Source organism: Cetorhinus maximus, chromosome 23 (genome assembly GCF_964194155.1).
Source record: "Cetorhinus maximus chromosome 23, sCetMax3.hap1.1, whole genome shotgun sequence".
NCBI classification, from domain to species: domain Eukaryota; kingdom Metazoa; phylum Chordata; class Chondrichthyes; order Lamniformes; family Cetorhinidae; genus Cetorhinus; species Cetorhinus maximus.
The window spans coordinates 11,540,799-11,558,177 of NC_135901.1; the positions used below are offsets into that span (position 1 = coordinate 11,540,799).

The following is a 17,379-nucleotide window of genomic DNA, read 5'->3' on the forward strand; positions in this document are numbered from 1 at the left end:
CCTCTGCAGGCTGGATAATCGAGTGAATCCCTTCCCACACTGAGAGCAGGGGAATGACCTCTCCCCAGTGTGAAGTTGCTGGTGTAGCAGCAGGTTGGATGACTGGGTGAAACCCTTCCCACACACAGAGCAGGTGAACGGCCTCTCCCCGGTGTGGACTCGCTGATGTGTCTGCAAGTTGAATAACCGAGTGAATCCTTTCCCACAATGAGAGCAGGTGAATGGCCTCTCCCCAGTGTGAACTTCCTGGTGTGTTAGCAGATTGGATAACTGGGTGAATCCCTTCCCACACTCAGGGCAGATGAACGGCCTCTCTCCAGTGTGAACTCGCTGATGTCTCAGCAGGGTTGATGAATCACTGAATCCCTTGCCACACTGAGAGCAGGTGAATGGCCTCTCCACTGCATGAACTCGCTGGTGTGCGTGCAGCTGCCATGAACCACTGAATGCCTTCCCACACTCAGAGCAGGTGAATGGCCTCTCCCCAGTGTGACTGCGTTGATGAATTTCCAGTGCAGACGGGCATCGGAATCCCTTCCCACAATCCCTACATTTCCATGGTTTCTCCATGGTGCGAGTGCCCTTGTGTCTCTCCAGGTTTGACAATCAGTTGAAGCCTCGTTCACACACAGAACCTGCGTACGGTCTCCCTGGCTGTGAAAGCTGAAATGTTTCTTCAGACTGTATAACAGTTCATAGCTCTTTCCAAAGCCAGTGCATTGGAATACACTCACTCGGGTGTGTGAGAATCGGTGCTTTTCCAGTCACACTGATGTTTCAAATATTTTGAAGCAGACATAACAGACAAATATTTCTTCTAGATTCAAAGGCTGCTGATATTCCGATCCCGATGAATCGAGTGGCTCTGCCAGATCTTGATGTGACCTTTGGTTTGAGTTTTCTGACTGCAAATCATCCCCTTCTAATGTCCTGTAAAAGGAGTTCACAAAAGTCATCACAGAAAGTCTGCGATAGAAATTCAGAAGACAATTCTAGTTTCTATGGAACATTCTTTCCCCTCTCATTCCCCAAAGGCTGTAAATCTCCATCCCCAACATGCTCCCTGCATTTTGAGCTCTCAGGAATGTTCAGACAGATTCAAAATGTTAGCTCTGTTTCTTGCTCCACATATGCTGCCAGACCTGCTGAGTTTTTTGCACCATTTTCTGTTTTTACTCCCTTCATTCTCACTCTGTTATATCTCATTTATACATTCCCAATTCTCCTGAAGGAGCCAAAAAGATTGTAATACTTGAATAGAGATACAGAGGGGATATGAGGAAGAACTTTATTTAGACAGCAAGTAGTCATGGCCTGGAATTCGATGCCTATGAGAATGGCAGAACCGGAGATGATCAATGGTTTCAAAATGAAATTGGATAGGGAGTTGAAAGAAAAACTTTCAGGGGAACGAGGATACAGATGGAGAATGGGATCGACTGGATTACTCTACAGAATGTCAGCATGGATCTGAGTTTCCAATTGGACACCATCTGTGCTGTAATGAGTTTATGACTGGAAATATATAATGCAGCTACAGTATTATTACAGGACTAGAAATAATAATAAATGAACTTTAATACAGAATAATAAATAACTAGACATTTCTCTGTTGTTACGATCCCTGTGGAAACCAATAACCTTAAAATAAACAAATTCCCAGACAACCCCAACGGAATAAACAGAAGGACAAGGTTTTATTTTTTAAAAACGATTCCGGTAACAATCAAACTAAATTCAACATAAATGAAGCCTGCATTAACAGACAACTAGCATTTCAATAGACCGGATAAATATGACTTTAAACAGCTGGAGCATCAGCCTGGTCCACAAAATCACCAGCATTTCCCCCCTCAGCATATTTGGCACTAATTCCAGTTACAGAGTCCCACAACTCTCTGTACTTCCCAGGGGAAGGAAAGAAAGTGATTTACTCACAGATGTTGGACCGAGGAAGAAGTTTTAATGTTTATGAACCTAAAAACAAATGCTGTGCCGTTTAAAATCAAATTGCATTGGAAGAAAATGAGGAGAAGACATTTTACACAGTCCCCTCCCGCACCCCCATAGCCGGCAGCCCAGCACGCAGGCGCAGAAAGCGTTTTCTGTCCGAAGCAGGCGCAGTGCGGCTGCCGTCAGCGGTCGCTCTCGATCTCTTTTGGACCAGCCAGTCGCCGTAGACAGAGGGGGAATTCGCCGAGCGGCTTCTCGCTCTGGCCGGAGCCGTCAGCCGGTTGCCTGGAAACTTTGGCTCGAGGAGGTTAGGGGGAGGGGGAACAATGGGTGGGGGAGGGGGAGGGGGAACAATGGGTGGGGGAACAATGGGTGGGGGAGGGGGAACAATGGGTGGGGGAGGGGGAACAATGGGTGGGGGTGGGGGAGGGGTAACAATGGGTGGGGGTCGGGGAGGGGGAAAAATGGGTGAGGGAGGGGGAACAATGGGTGGGGGTGGGGGAATAATGGGTGGGGGTGGGGGAACAATGGGTGGGGGTGGGGGAACAATGGGTGGAGGTGGGGGTGGGAGAGGGGGAACAATGGGTGGGGGAGGGGGAACAATGGGCGGGGGAGGGGGAACAATGGGTGGGGATGGGGGAGGGGGAACAATGTGTGGGGGAGGGGGAACAATGGGTGGGGGTGGGGGTGGGGGAACAATGGGTGGGGGTGGGGGTGGGACTCCCGTGTCCGCGCGCCTGGTCCGCAAACTGGAACCCGAGGACGTCACCGCGGAGCACAGTCAGTCCTATTGGCCGACTCAGGCGTCACAATGATTCAGAGGAGCGTTCCCAGTTCACATTGAGAGCAATGGACTTGATGGTCAAAGTCTCTCCCCCGAACACGCGCTCGGGTTACTTTCCCTCATTGTGGTCGGACCGAGGTTAACCAATGGGAGGAGCTGGACGACCGGAAGGTGGATGGTCCTCCAACCAATCAGAGCGCGGGCACTGTCGCATTGCCGACACGGAGCTTCCCCCATTGTTTGAATGCGGATGTTGGACAATGAGCTTTTAAACCTGTCCATTACTGCCCAGCAAAGCTGCTGATGCTGCTTCTCTCTCTGAATGAGGATTTAGCTTCTCACACACGAAAACTTTCTCCCCAGTCCCGTGTCAAATACCTGTGAGTAAAACACTTTCTTTTTCTCCCCCTTTCCATTTCTTTTCTAATTCTGGGTTTAAATTGTTGACCTGCAGGAACTGAAGGGAAAGGAAGAGGGTGCAGACTCTGGAAAGGTTGACCCAGGTCTCACTTTCTCTCTCAAAGACATTGACATCCTTTACTCCCTCAGCTTGACACATTTATTTGTCTGGCTAAAAGGATAGCCTCTTTCCTAGTATTTCCAATAAAATAAGCGGATTCCCCAGGAGATGCCTGACATTTAAGGTGGCAGTAAACTAATATAGGGCAGAGATATGTCGAATGTTTTTATATGGTAAATATTTGATATATTTTTTGTTGACCGATAATAACTTTCATTTATAAATATGTCTAGTCTTGTAATATAGTACTCTAGCTACCGTTATATATTTCCAGTTATCGAGTCATTACAGCACAGGAATGCATTCAGCAACTCAAGTCCATGCCGACTCTCTGTAGAGCCATCCATCCCATTCTCCCTCTATACCCCGTTCTCCTCCAAGTTTATTTCCTTCAAGTGTCCACCAATTTCATTTTGAAATCACTGATCATCGCGAGTTCCTCCACCCTTGTAGGCAGAGAGTTCCAGGTCATGCACACTCGCTCCTAAATAAAGCTCTTCCTTGCATCCTCTCTGTATCTTTAATCAAGTAATGCAGTGTATATTATGCACATTTTAAATCCAGTAATGTATACATATATATATAGCCTGCATAATGATTTCAAAGGCCCCTGTGCCCTGGACAGGAAGCAGTGCACATGGATCTGCTGATCAGCATGAAAAGGCACCTTCAGGAGATTTGGGAGGTACAGCAGAGTGAGAATGGAGGGACAGTATGTGGGACAGAGAGTTACTGCTTCTGGGGAATACGAGAGAAAGAATGTTCCGTAGAAACTAGAATTATGTGTTGTGAATTTTTATCCTGCACTGACAATGATGACTTTTGTAAACTCCTTTTACAGGATATTAGGAGAGGACTTGTATCTGGGAAACTCAAACCAAATATCGCATCAAGATCTGACAGAGTTATTGGATTCATCAGGACTTGAATATCATCAGCCCTTTGAATGTGGAAGGAGAAATGTTCCCCTGTTCTGTCTGTGGGAAAACATTTCAAGCATCAGTGTGACTGGAAAAGCAATGAGACACAGACAACTGAGTGACAGTGCTCCAGTGCACTGACTGTGAAAAGAGCTTTAAACAGTTATACAGTCTGAAACAACATTACGCCATTCACAGCCGAGAGAGATTGTACACATGTTCTGTGTGAAGATGAGGTTTCAACTGAGCGGTTAACCTGGAGGGACACAAGGACACCTGCACCATGGAGAAACCGTACAAATGTGGGGACTGTGGGAAGGGATTCTGCACCCCATCTGCGCTGGAAACTCATCAACGCATTCACACTGGGGAGAGGCCTTTCACCTGCTCTGAGTGTGGGAAAGCATTCACTCAGTCATCCACCCTGCTGAAACACCAGCGAGTTCACTCCGGGGAGAGGCCTTTCGTCTGCTCTGAATGTGGGAAGGGATTCAGTAATTCATCTCACCTGCTGACACACAAGCGAGTTCATACTGGGGAGAGGCCATTTATCTGCTCTGAGTGTGGGAAGGCATTCACTCAGTCATCCAACCTGATGATGCACCAGCGAGTTCACACCAGAGAGAGGCCATTCACCTGCTCTGAGTGTGGGAAGAGATTCAGCGATTCATCTGCCCTCCTGACACACCAGCGGGTTCACACCGGGGAGAAGCCTTTCATCTGCTCTACATGTGGGAAGGGATTCCCTCAGTCATCCAACCTGCTGACACACCAGCGAGTTCACACCGGGGAGAGGCCTTTCATCTGCTCCGAGTGCGGGAAAGGATTCACTCAATTATCCCACCTGCAGACACACCAACATGTTCACAGTGGGAAGAGGCCATTCACCTGCTCTGGATGTGGGAAAGGATTCATTCAGTCATGCAACTTGGTGATGCATCAGCGAGTTCATACCAGGGAGAGACCGTCCATCTGCTCTGAATGTGGGAAGGGATTCAGAGATTCGTCCACCCTGCTGAGACACCGGCGGATTCACACTGGTGAGAGGCCATTCACCTGCTCTATGTGTGGGAAGGGTTTCAGTCAGTTATCCAGTCTGCTGAGACACCGGCGAGTTCACAAGTAATTACAGGGGTTGGATTTTGCCGTTATTGCTGCTGTTAATCACATCCAGGACTGAACCATGTTCATTCTGACAGTTGGTGAAGTGGGAGGATTGGAGATGTACTAGAATGGTGCCAGGGATGAAGGGGCTTGGAGGAAGATTCAGTCATGGTTTTCAACAGAAAATTGGATCATTATCTGAAGGGGAAAAATTGACAGGGTTATGTGGAAAACGTAGCGGAATGACACTATGTTTGCTGCTCTTGCAGAGGGCTGGCACAGACACAATGGGCTGAATGGCCTCCCTTCAATGTTGTAACCATTCCATCATTCTAGAACACCAACTAGATGATTTTATTCAACACAGCATGACAGTGGGTCGCATTCTTATCTCTGAGTCAGGAGGTGCTGCGTTCGAATCCCCAAGCCAGAGACTCAAGCCCCCAGAATCCACGGCTGACACCTCCGGTGCCAGTTATGAGGGAGAGCAGTCCTGACGGAGGGACCATCTTTCCAGTGAGACATTAACCCGAGAGCCCCGTCTGCCCTCTCAGGTGTATGTAAAAGATTCAATGGCCACAATTGGAAGGAGAGCAGGAGGGGGAGGAGATCTCCCCTGGTGTCCTGGTGCCTGATATTTATCCCTCAGTCAACATCAGTGAAAACAGACACTCTGGCCATTGCCATCTGTGGGAGCTTGCTATGCACAAATTGGTTGCCACGTTTCCTACAGTGCGACCACATTTCAGAAAGTGTTTCATTGGCAGTGGAACACTTTGAGACTCCATGAGGTGGTGGAAGGTGCTATATAAATGCAAGTTTATTTTTAAATCAACACGCTCCTATTCTTACAGGCAGATTCTCCAGCAGGAGCAGGAGCCAGCTGACCTGAGAGTGGCGGGGAGAGGCAGTGCAAGAACTCGCAATGTGGACCAATCTCCTTCCGTCCAAAGGCCACTGAATACATTGTCGGAACTGGCTATTTAAAGGGGGTGCCTTATCTTACTCGTCTGAGAATCCACCCCTTTCCCCCTGTGAAATACTGGCAGAGAATAGATTTTGGGGCTGGTCAATGTACTGAGAGTACCTCTGCCATTGAAGATGTTTGTCTGTAAACAATTGATCTCACAAATTAATCGATGGATTTACCGAAACTTGGTACACCGACCATGCAAGAACTGTCCTATCTTTGGTGCAGTTCCGGATCCTGGAATTTTTTTGAAGGATCCGTTCATATTGGGAGATCAGGAGAATCGACTTTCTCTTTTCAATTGTTGTGGTTTGTTTTATTTCGAATGGCGATTGCTTTGGAATGTTGTGGATTGTCACCGCTGCTGGGTGGAATTTATCACAGCTGACAAAATATCAGCAGAGTTTTCAGAGCAGGTTGTTGGCTGTGGATTAGCCTAAGGCTTCCTTGGTCTTAATAAAAACGTTTATTTTTTTCAGCTTTGTCCTTACAGAGAATGTTTTCATCCCTGTTTGTTTGTCTGTCTGTCTGTAACAATATATCTTAAAAACTAATGAATGGATTTGAACAAAACGTAGTACACAAATAGGGTATGGCCACAGGAAGAAATGATTAGATGTTGTGAACATGCAAACTGGATCCAGGCACTGGATTTTTCATATTAAAATACTGGGCCCTGTTTTCTGCACACAAAAGGAATTTGTCCAAACATTTTGCCTTTTTAATTAAACAGGAGTTTGGGGGACAATTGTTCCCTGATGCATTCCCCATGGCAACATTTCAACCAATCAGAATTGACTTGCCATTTCTGAATTTGAACAAAAGCTTGGGGTAACTGTTCCCTGGTGCATTCTCCATGGCAATGCCTCAACCAGTCAGAGTCCACTTGACAACCAATTAGCACCTTGTTTCTCAGACAGTTTAAACTGTTGTTCCCTTTGACATTTGGTATTCTTGCATCTATCCTGATGAGTGCAAGACGAAAAGCTTTGACAGCATGTCTCTTTTTTCAGCAATATTCAAATGTTTAAAATGATTTGATAACATTGGGAGATTGGTTGAAATAACATTTTTTTCTCCCCAACAATTTATTGTAAACAAGAACAACAAATTGGCTGAAAAGTCACATACGCTTGCGCTAGCAAATTGGTTAATTTTAGTGGTAAATGTTCACGATCTGGACCATTTCCGGATTCAAAAATAAGTTATGTACATGTAGTTAAAAATTCTATTTATGAAATCACACAAACTATTGTTTCTGCTTACTGCGCAAAGGTAAAGGATTGTACAGGCATCAGCTAATCCCACACTTCCAATAAAGGATATAGTCTGGTGTCAGCTGATTATATAATCAGAAAAATGCTGAATGTAATCTTATGACATCATCACAATAGAATGTGATGACATCAGATGATTACGCAATCCCAGTGGAAAGGTTTGATGTCAGCTCAATCTTAGACATAAGCAGTGTAATGGGAAATGTACAGAACTGGACCAGTTTTCTTCAGTCGACAAACTCTGCTGCCCGTCTCCCAACTTACACTCAGTCCCGTTCACCTATCACCCGCTGTGCTCACTGACCAACACTGGATCCCTCTCAAGCAATGCCTCGATTTTAAAATTCTCTTTTTTTTCAAATCCCTCCCCAGCATCCTTTTTTTCAAATCACCACATGGTCTCACATCCCCCTCTCCCCATCTCTGTAATCTTCTCCATCCCTAAAACCCTCTGAGATATCTGTGCTCCACTAATTCTGGCCTCTTCAATATCCCCAATTTCAATTGCACAACAACTGGGGGCTTTGCCTTCAGCTGCCTGGGTCCCACGCTCTGGAATTCCCTCCTTAAACCTCTCTGCCCCTTGATCTCTTGTGCTTCTTTAGGAAACTCCTTAAAACCAAGCTACTGGTCATCTCTTTATGTGGCTCGGTGTAAAATTTTGTTTAGTAATGGCATCTGTGAAGCACATGATTAAAGGTGCTATACAAATGCAGGTTGTTTTTGTTGTTGTGGTTTAATCATGTTCAGCGGAGGTTGCTATTGTTAAGCAGTCAAATGCTTTCTTGCTGCCTCCTGAGAGAGCTACAGGAAGGCTGTTGACTACAATTGGCCATGCAATCTTCAATGTTTAAATATACAGAGGATTGGAGACATTGTTATGTCGGTCCCTCAGAACTAAAGAGAAACTTGTCTCTTTAAATATATATACCAGGAAGAGGCTGAAATGAAATCTGACCCTTTTAACCTGCACAAAGACAGGAAGCTCAGATTCACAGGCTGCAGAAGGAGTCCATTTGGCCCATCATGCCCGTGCCATCTCTTTGAAAGGAATTTCTGATTCATCCAACTGCTCTCCTCTTTCCCTACAGCCCTGCAAATTCTTCCCTTTCAAATATTTACACCTTGGAAATAAATAATCGAATCTGCTTTCAGGCAGATCAGAACAACTCGCTGTGTGAAAAAAATAAAATTTACATAGAAACTAGGAACAGGAGTAGGCCATTCGGCTCCGCCATTCATTATGATCATGGCTGATCATCCAACTCAATAGCCTGCTCCCGCTTTCTCCCCATACCCTTTGATCCCTTCCGCCCCAAGAGCTATATCTAACTCCTTGAAAACATACAATGCTTTAGTCTCAACTACTTTCCGTGGTAACGAATTCCACAGGCTCACCACTCTTTGGGTGAAGAAATTTCTCCTCATCTCAGTCCTAAATAGTCTACCCCATATCCTCAGACTGTGACCCCTGGTTCTGGACTCCCCCACCATCATCTCACCTTCTGGATACTTTGCCAATTACCTTAGAGGGACTCACTTTCTGTTAAACAGCCTGCCACTTCCTTTCACCCACTTTCCCTAAAGAGCATAAATCTAATCAAAAGTCCAGCAAAATCAAATATTTTTACTGATAAAATTTATTAATGTAACAGAACATGGTTTAAAAAAAAAACAGAAAATTACTTGAGGATCAAAGACAACCAGAGTAAAAGGATGTGCACAATGTTCTGGATCCAAATGGTTTCTTTTTGGCCCCTCATGACTCCCCACTTTGGACACAGGAGCACTGAACCCCGGGGAGGTCCCATCACCATCTCTCCCTCCCTGATTGGCTGGAGACCCATTTCCCAGTCAGTCCTCCAGCACCTTCCTGTCTCTCTCTATTAGTGCGACGTCCGTGGCAGTTTCCCAACTGGGCCACAAGCCCTGTTATTCTCAGCTACATTGAGCCTTCAGCTCCATCGCCTGGCTGTCATTCACTTGCGCAATAGAGAGACAGAAAGGTGTAGGAACTCAAAAGGGAACTCGAAACTTTGGCTCTAAACCAACACTAACATTTGTCAGTCTTGTATGTGTTTTTTATACTAGGGTTTTCATTATTAGATTTAGGTGCTGGAGGCAAAGGGTGGGGGCTTTTAAAGGGTAACTTTCCCTTTCTAAATTTGTATTGTCTATCGTGGTAGCAGTGGCTCAGTGGATCTCACTCTTACTTCTGAGTCAGAAGGTTGTTGGTTCCAGTCCCAATCCAGGGGCCCCAAGAACAAAAATCAAAATCGACATTCCTGGTGCCAGCACTGAGAGAGTGCTGCACTGTCAGAGCCGCTGTCCTTCAGACGAGCAATACACCAAGGCCCTGTCTGCCCTCTCAGGTGGGCGTAGAAGAACCCACAGCCACTATTTCGAAGAAGAGCAGGAGAGTTATCTGCAGCAGGGACTGGGAGAGAAATCCTGGGCCCCGGTGCTTTTCCTGTTTCCAGGCTCTCAGGCTTCTCCGTGCAACAGAACTTTTAAGGTGGCCAGAGAGCAAAGACTGAATGGCTCACAGTTGTATCTGTTTGGTCATCAGCAAGTCTGAAGACTCTGCTGATTGCTGCTTCTCACCACAATATCTTTTCAATATCTGCAACGCAACATAACTTTATCACGATATTTCTAACCTCAAAAAACTCAGAAAAAAACAGCAAGATGGAGCGGGATAACAGGTAACTGGACAAAAGGACAATATTGAAGTATATGGAAAAGACTCTTGTGAATCATGTGCAGTAAAACAGGTTACTGATTCACACTGAGCTCAATCTGCACTCCCGTCCTGGTGATCTCATCCCACAAATCCTGCTCACAGTAAACTTTCACCAGCAACAAAATAAACAGAACTCCAGCCAGGATTCCACCCTCTGTTCGCACGATAATTATAGATGACAAAAGCCATCGAGTCCTGTTCATCTCACCTATCTCCATACACACATATGTATTAGGAGCAGGAGTAGGTCATTCGCCCCAATGAGCCTGCTCCGCCATTAGATAACATTCTCTACATTTCACCAATGGCTACAACTCAAAAGTGCTGAATTGGCTGGAAAGTGATTTGGGGCATTGTGAAAGGTGCTGTATAAATGTAGGTTTTGCCTTTCTTTCATTATACCTGCATGCAGTGGGCAGAGTGACAGTAGCAATGGTGAAAGTGGAGGCCCAATGTTGATTATTTAAAGATAATTAATCACCGAGCAATCAACTGATGTTAGCAAAGTGGCTACAAAGGAATCACTACATTTACAAAAACAATTCAAATCTGTACCTAATCTACCCCCAAAACCCATCTAGCTCCCCTGAACGTCCCTCCAACCATCCCCCCTACTCCACCAAACTTCCCCAACCCCCTCCAAATTCCCCCAACCTCCCGCTAAATTCTCCCCAACCTCCTCTCCAAACTTACCCCCAACAGCCCATCCAAAGTTCCCCCAACCCTCCGAACTTTCCCCAACCCCCTAACTTCCCCACAACCCCTCTCAAAACCTACCCCCAACCACCCCCACATCCCCCAAACCCACTCCCACATCCCACAAACCCCCTCCAAGCTTCCCCCAACCCCCTCTAAACATGTCCCCAACCCACCACCCCCCCTCCACCTTCCCACCACCCCCTACCCAAAACAGCATCCAATTGGTTGTAAAATTACAGGGATTTGACTGACTATTTCTCAAGCAGGAAAACTCCCAGCTTCTGCTGCTGCTGCTTCTCACCTTCAGGCAGCTTTGTGGTTTCCTGGTGGGCTTTTCAAAAAAATTGGAATTGCAAAGCTGCCTGAAGGTCAGAGGCAGCAGCAGCGACTCGTGAAATTGACCTGACACTAACAGACTGGCTTAGAAAATATCAGAACTCTCAGCCTGACGGATCTGTTTTTTAAGCTGGTCTGTCAGGTCTGTAGCTCTGGCTGCTCAGTGAGGACGATGCAAAACTGTTTGAAACAACGAGCCCGGCCCACACCTACTCACCTCCCCCACCCACAACATCCCAGGCCCTGCTGTTTGGCACTGTCTGAATCCCACTCTCCCGGGCCTTGATCCCTGGTGTCTTGGGCCAATATTTATCCTTCAATCAACATAACCACAAACATATCATTTGGGTCATTATCACATTTCTGTTTGTGGGATCTTGCCGTGTGCAAATTGCCTGCCGAGTTTCCTACATTACAACAGTGACTACATTTCAAAAGTGGCTGTAAAAGGCTTTGAAACATCCTGTGGTTGTGAAAGGCGCTATAGAAATGCAAATCCTTGTTTCATTGTCAGCAAATTTGGACACATTACACTCAGTCCCTCATCTAGATCATTCATAAGGATTGAGACCTCATTTTGTGTATGAACCTCCTGGTTGAAAGCTTTCCGAATGCTTTTTGAAAGTCCAAATACACCACACACAAGATGAGGAATTATTTGTTTTAAAAACACAGCGAGTTGTTACGATTTGGAATCCACTGCCTCAAAACTGACTGGAAGTAAATTCAACTGTATCGTTCAAAAGGGAACTGGACAGATTCTTGAAAGAAAAAGAAAATTGCAGGGCAATGGGATTAATTGGAAAACTCTTTCAAAGAGCCTCCAATTGCCTCCTACTGTGCTCTATGAGCCTCATGTGCATTTAAAGGATCTTCAATTGTGGGTGACATATTAAAGCAATCAGTGCCTCCTCTTCTCTGTATGTTTAGTTTAACACTTCAATCTCCCCTTCACATTCTCTGAAGTGGCAGATGGAGTTTAATACAGGGAAAGTTGAGGTGATGTAATTTGGCAGGAGGAACAGGTAGAGGCAACACAGATGTCATGGCACAGTTCCAAAGAGTGAGCAGGGACAGAGGGACCTGGGGGTTCATGTGCAGAGATCTTTGAAGGTGGCAGGACACAGTGAGAGAGGAATTAGCAAAGCATGTGGGATCTTGAGCTTCAGAAATAGAGAGCTTGGGTTGGATCTTGGGTACCGAGGTGGGTAGCTTGGATCTGGAAATTTTCCAATTGCTGGACCTGCCTCGATTTAAAGGTTCCCAAATGTTGTGATCTTCACTCGGGGGCGGGGGGAGGGGGGTGGTGCTTTGAGGTGGGCGGTTATGGATGGAGTTGGTTGCTGTGCCACTTGAATCGGAGCTTAGGCGGCTAACAGGATGCCCGAGCACTGAGGTGGGCTGGTTAAAAGGCCTGCCTCCATCTCTGGGACTTTATCCCAGTTGCATTGTAACCTTTTGGAATCTCTGGTCCTCGCCAGTGGCACCCACATGCCAAGAGAATGTTTTAAAAATAAATTAATAGACATGATTATTTGGAATAATTGCCCACCCACCAGGGGCAGCAGCCCAACACAATTCCTCCTCACTAATTGCAAGTGAGCCAATTGCAAGCCCCCATCCCACCCCAAGGCCCTTATATACTCCATGCCCGCTCATGCCAACTCTTGCCCTGGCACGGATCCCCCATCGCCCCTTTTACCCTACATCCCAACTCACATTATTCACTATGGGCAGACCCCAGGAGCCAGGTTGAGATTAATTAAAATAAAGTTCTAAAAATCTAAAACAGCCTTCACTATTTTTAAACAAAACTCCCATTCTTGCAACCTTATTCAAAACTTTTGGTTAATCTCATATAAAAACCAACATACTTCTGTCCATACCACTTCAAAGGCAGCTAAACCCTTAATGGTCTCTTTAAGTTGTCAAAGTGTGGACTCAGAACAGCTGCTGAGATGACTGTAGGTTTTGGAAGTCAGCCAAGCATTCATAAATAGCCCTTAGGGAAATGCCAGCAATTACTGAAACTGCTGGGACTGATGCTACATTGTATAGCCAACTATTTTTTTCACTTACACTGACAGCTGCAGACGAAGTCAGGAGAGCAGGGGATTTAAAAAAGACTTTCGATCATGACAGTTAAACAGACCCTATCCACCCAACAAGAGTCTTTACGTCTACTCCATAAAGTCATGACTTTCACACTATGAGTTAACTCCCTTGCAGAAGGCAAAATGGTGCCTGTTTGAACTCAGTGCTGAGTTCAGATGGCTCTGCTGAGTTCAGGTTCAACTTGGGTGTGAATCAAGCACTGCCCCTGTCCCCTACTGGCAAAAATTGGATCTGTGAAAAATGGGAGTGGGACTTCCGCATCCGGGTCCCACCCACAATTTTTGAAGGTAGGTGAGTCTTTCTGACTCTGAAAATCCAGGTCATTGAGTAAAAAAGCAGGGAAGTGACATTGGACCATCATAAAGCTCTGATACTCTGAAGCCAAAATGGACATGTCCAGGCATTGCAACATTTTTGAATCCAACTAAATGCTGAGGTCACGAGCTTTCTGGTGAATTCTCCATGGCAACGACTTGACCAGTCGCAACTGACTTGCCAACTAATCAGCACCCTTTTCTCACGTAGTATAAATAGTTACTCCCTTTGAAATTTGGTGTTCTTGTGTTTGTCCTGATAAGTGCAATATGAAAACTTCGAGAGCATGTCTCTTTTTGCAGCAATAAATGACCTTCATCAGCTTCTGTGGAACATTTCAGTGGAAATGTGCACTTCCAGACCACTGGAAACAAAGTTGTAAGACTGGCCAGTACAGCAGAAAGAAACCCTTTGACCCTCCCACTTCACCAACTGTCAGAATGAACATGGTTCAGTCTTGAATGTGATTGACAGCAGCATTCACAGCAGAATCCAACCCCTGTAATCACTGGTGAACTCGCTGGTGTCTCAGCAGGTGAGATGACCGAGTGAATCGTTTCCCACACATGGAGCAGGTGAACGGCCTCTCCCCAGTGTGAACACCCTGGTGTCGCAGTAGGGTGGATGAATCACTGAATCCCTTCCCACACTCACAGCAGATGAAAGGCCGCTCCCCAGTGTGAACTCGCTGGTGTGTCAGCATGTTGGTTAACTGAGTGAAACCCTTCCCACACATGGAGCAGCTGAATGGCCTCTCCCCAGTGTGAACTCGCCGGTGCTTCTGCAAGATGGATGGATCAGCAAATCCCTTCCCACACTCAGAGCAGGTGAACGGCCTCTCCCCAGTGTGAGCTCGCTGGTGTCGCAGAAGGTTGCATAATCGACTGAATTGCTTCCCACATACAGAGCAGTTGAATAATTTGTCCCCAGTATGAACTCGCTGGTGTATCAGCAGGCTGGATGAATCACTGAAACCTTTCCCACATATGGAGCAGGTGAACGGTCTCTCCCCCGTGTGAACTCGCTGGTGTGTCCGCAGATTGGAAGAGTTAGTGAATCCCTTCCCACAATCAGAGCAGGTGAATGGCCTCTCCCCGGTGTGAAGTCGCTGGTGTATCTGCAGGTGGGATAACTGAGTGAATCCCTTTCCACAATCAGAGCATGTGAATGGCCTCTCCCCAGTGTGAATGCGGCGATGAGATTCCAGTGCAGATGGGGACCGGAATCCCTTCCCACATTCCCCACATTTGCATGGTTTCTCCATGGTTCAGGTGTCCTTGCATTCCTTGAGGTAAGATGTTTAACTGAAGCCTCATCCACAAACAGTACACGTGTTTGGTCTCTCCCGGCTGTGAATGGTGCAATGTTTCTTCAGTCTGTGTATCTGGTTAAAGTTTTCTCCACAGTCAGTGCATTGGAACTCTCGCACATGTGTGTACGTGAGCTTCTTGGTGATTTTCCAGACACAGTGATGTTTAAAATCTGTTGAAGCAGACAGAACAAACATTTCTCTTTCTAGTTCAAAGGCTGATGATATTGAGCTCCCATAAATCAAGTCAGGTCTGGATGTAATGTTTGGTTTGCGATTTCTGTCTGTAAATCCTCCGTTTCTAATATCCTGTAAATGGAGTTAGTTTACAAAAGTCATCACTGTCAGTACAGGATAGAAATTCAGAACACACAAGTCTACTTTCTTTGGAACATTCCTTCCACTTTCATTCCCCAAACACTGTCAATCTCGATCCCACATATTCTCCATCCAATCTCAATCTGCTGACCTAACAGATCCATGCTCATCGCTTTCTGTCCAGGACACAGACCTGAAAATGTTCAGGCAGGCTGCTAGACATGGAACTCACTGTGTGGTGGAAGTGGAGATGGTCAATGATATGAAAATGAAACTGGGTGTGCACTTGAAGAAAATAAACTTGCAGGGGAACGGGGATATAGAAGAGGAATAGGACTGACTGGGTTACTCTACAGAGAATCAGCATGGATTTGAATGACTGAATGGACTCCTTCTGTGCCATAATGACTGACTCAAAATATATAACATAGCACAGTGCTATGTTACAAGACTAGAAATAATAATAAATTAACTTTATTACAGAATCATAAATAATATATCTAATATATACCATATAATAACACCAGGCATATCTCTGTCCTATATTACTTTACTGTCCCCTTAAATGTCAGCCATCTCCTGGGGAATCCACCACTTTAATTGTGAACATTAGGGAAGAGGCTATCCTTTTAGCCAGACAAATAAATGTGTCAAGCCGAGGGAGCAAAGGATGCCTGGATGAGTGCAGCTCCAACAAAACTCAAGAAGCTTGACACCATCCTGGACAAAGCAGCCCTCTTGATTGACACCCCATCCACAAACCTTCACTCCCTCCACCACCAACGAACAGTAGCAGCAGTGCGTACCATCTATAAGATGCACTGCAGGAATCCACCTAGGCTCCTTCGATAGCATTTTCCAAACCCACGACTACTACCATCTAGAAGGACAAGGGCAGCAGAGAGATGGGAACATCGCCACCTGGAAGTTCCCCTCCAAATCACTCACCTTCCTGACTTGGAAATATATCCCATTCCTTCACTGTCACTGGGTCAACATCCCTTCCTAACAGCACTGTGGGTGTACCTACACCACATGGACTGCAGCGATTCAAGAAGGCAGCTCACCACCACCTTCTCAAGGGCAACCAGTAAATGCTGGTCCAGCCAGTGAAGCCCACATCCCGTGAATGGATAAAAGAACCAATGCCCAGCCTGATACAAACCGGCTCTTCATTGATCTGGGAGCTGCGGCCCCGCTCGGTGCAAACGGGGGAGGGGGACCGGTCAGTTTATTTCCGGGGTTTGCGGTTTACACAACATGTTTCCGGAGCCTCTCCGTCCACCCGCCAGATCCATCGCTCCCTCCGCCCCGCCGTCCCCCCCTCCCTTTACCCATTGTGGACGCGTCTGCCCATCGCCATTACCCGCACTGCGCATGCTCCAGTCACAGCCCAGCCACGCCCCTTCATTCACTCCGATTGGTTGGAGGACCAGCCACTCCTGCGCGTTCCTCCAGTTTCCCCCCCCTCCCTTTCCCTATTGGTCCAGAGCTGCCGTCAATCACCCGGGCATTGTGACGGTTTCAAACGCTGAGAACGGCCACAGACTCAGCCTGACTTGCTGATTCTTGGCAGCATTTTCTGTTTGGGAATTAGAGCTAGAGATGGATGGTCAGTTCCCCTCTGTCCGGGGGGGATTCACACTCATTTCCCCAGGGCAGTGATTATCACGTTTACTTTACATGAGAAAGTCCCCGGTTCAATCCTGGCTGGAAACTTTGTGTTTAACATTGTTACTGATGAGGAATTAACAGTGAGTTTAGTTTCATGTCGAACAGGGGGACAGTTCCTGTTGTCTCATTCCAGAAAAAACTGATCCACTCTGACCCAAAAACAAAATACTGTAATACTCCAGGTGGAAATCCGACCTAGAACTAGGGGGTCACTGTTTAAAAATAAGGGGTGGCCCATTTAAGACAGAGATGAGGAGATTTTTTTTCTCGCAGAGGGTCATGAGTCTTTGCAACTCTCTTCCTCAAAAGGCGGTGGGGAGTCTTTGAATTTTTTTAAGGCAG

At 46.3% G+C, this 17,379-nt stretch overlaps 1 protein-coding gene across 1 annotated transcript in view; it reads left to right on the forward strand.

The window, feature by feature from the left end:
* Positions 1 to 17,379, forward strand: part of LOC144697805 (uncharacterized) — a 174,435-nt gene that overhangs the window by 60,338 nt on the left and 96,718 nt on the right. Inside the window, 2 exon segments of the mRNA XM_078569795.1 lie at positions 4,467 to 5,263; positions 14,415 to 14,439. Of these exon segments, the coding sequence (XP_078425921.1) occupies positions 4,467 to 5,263; positions 14,415 to 14,439 (822 nt within the window).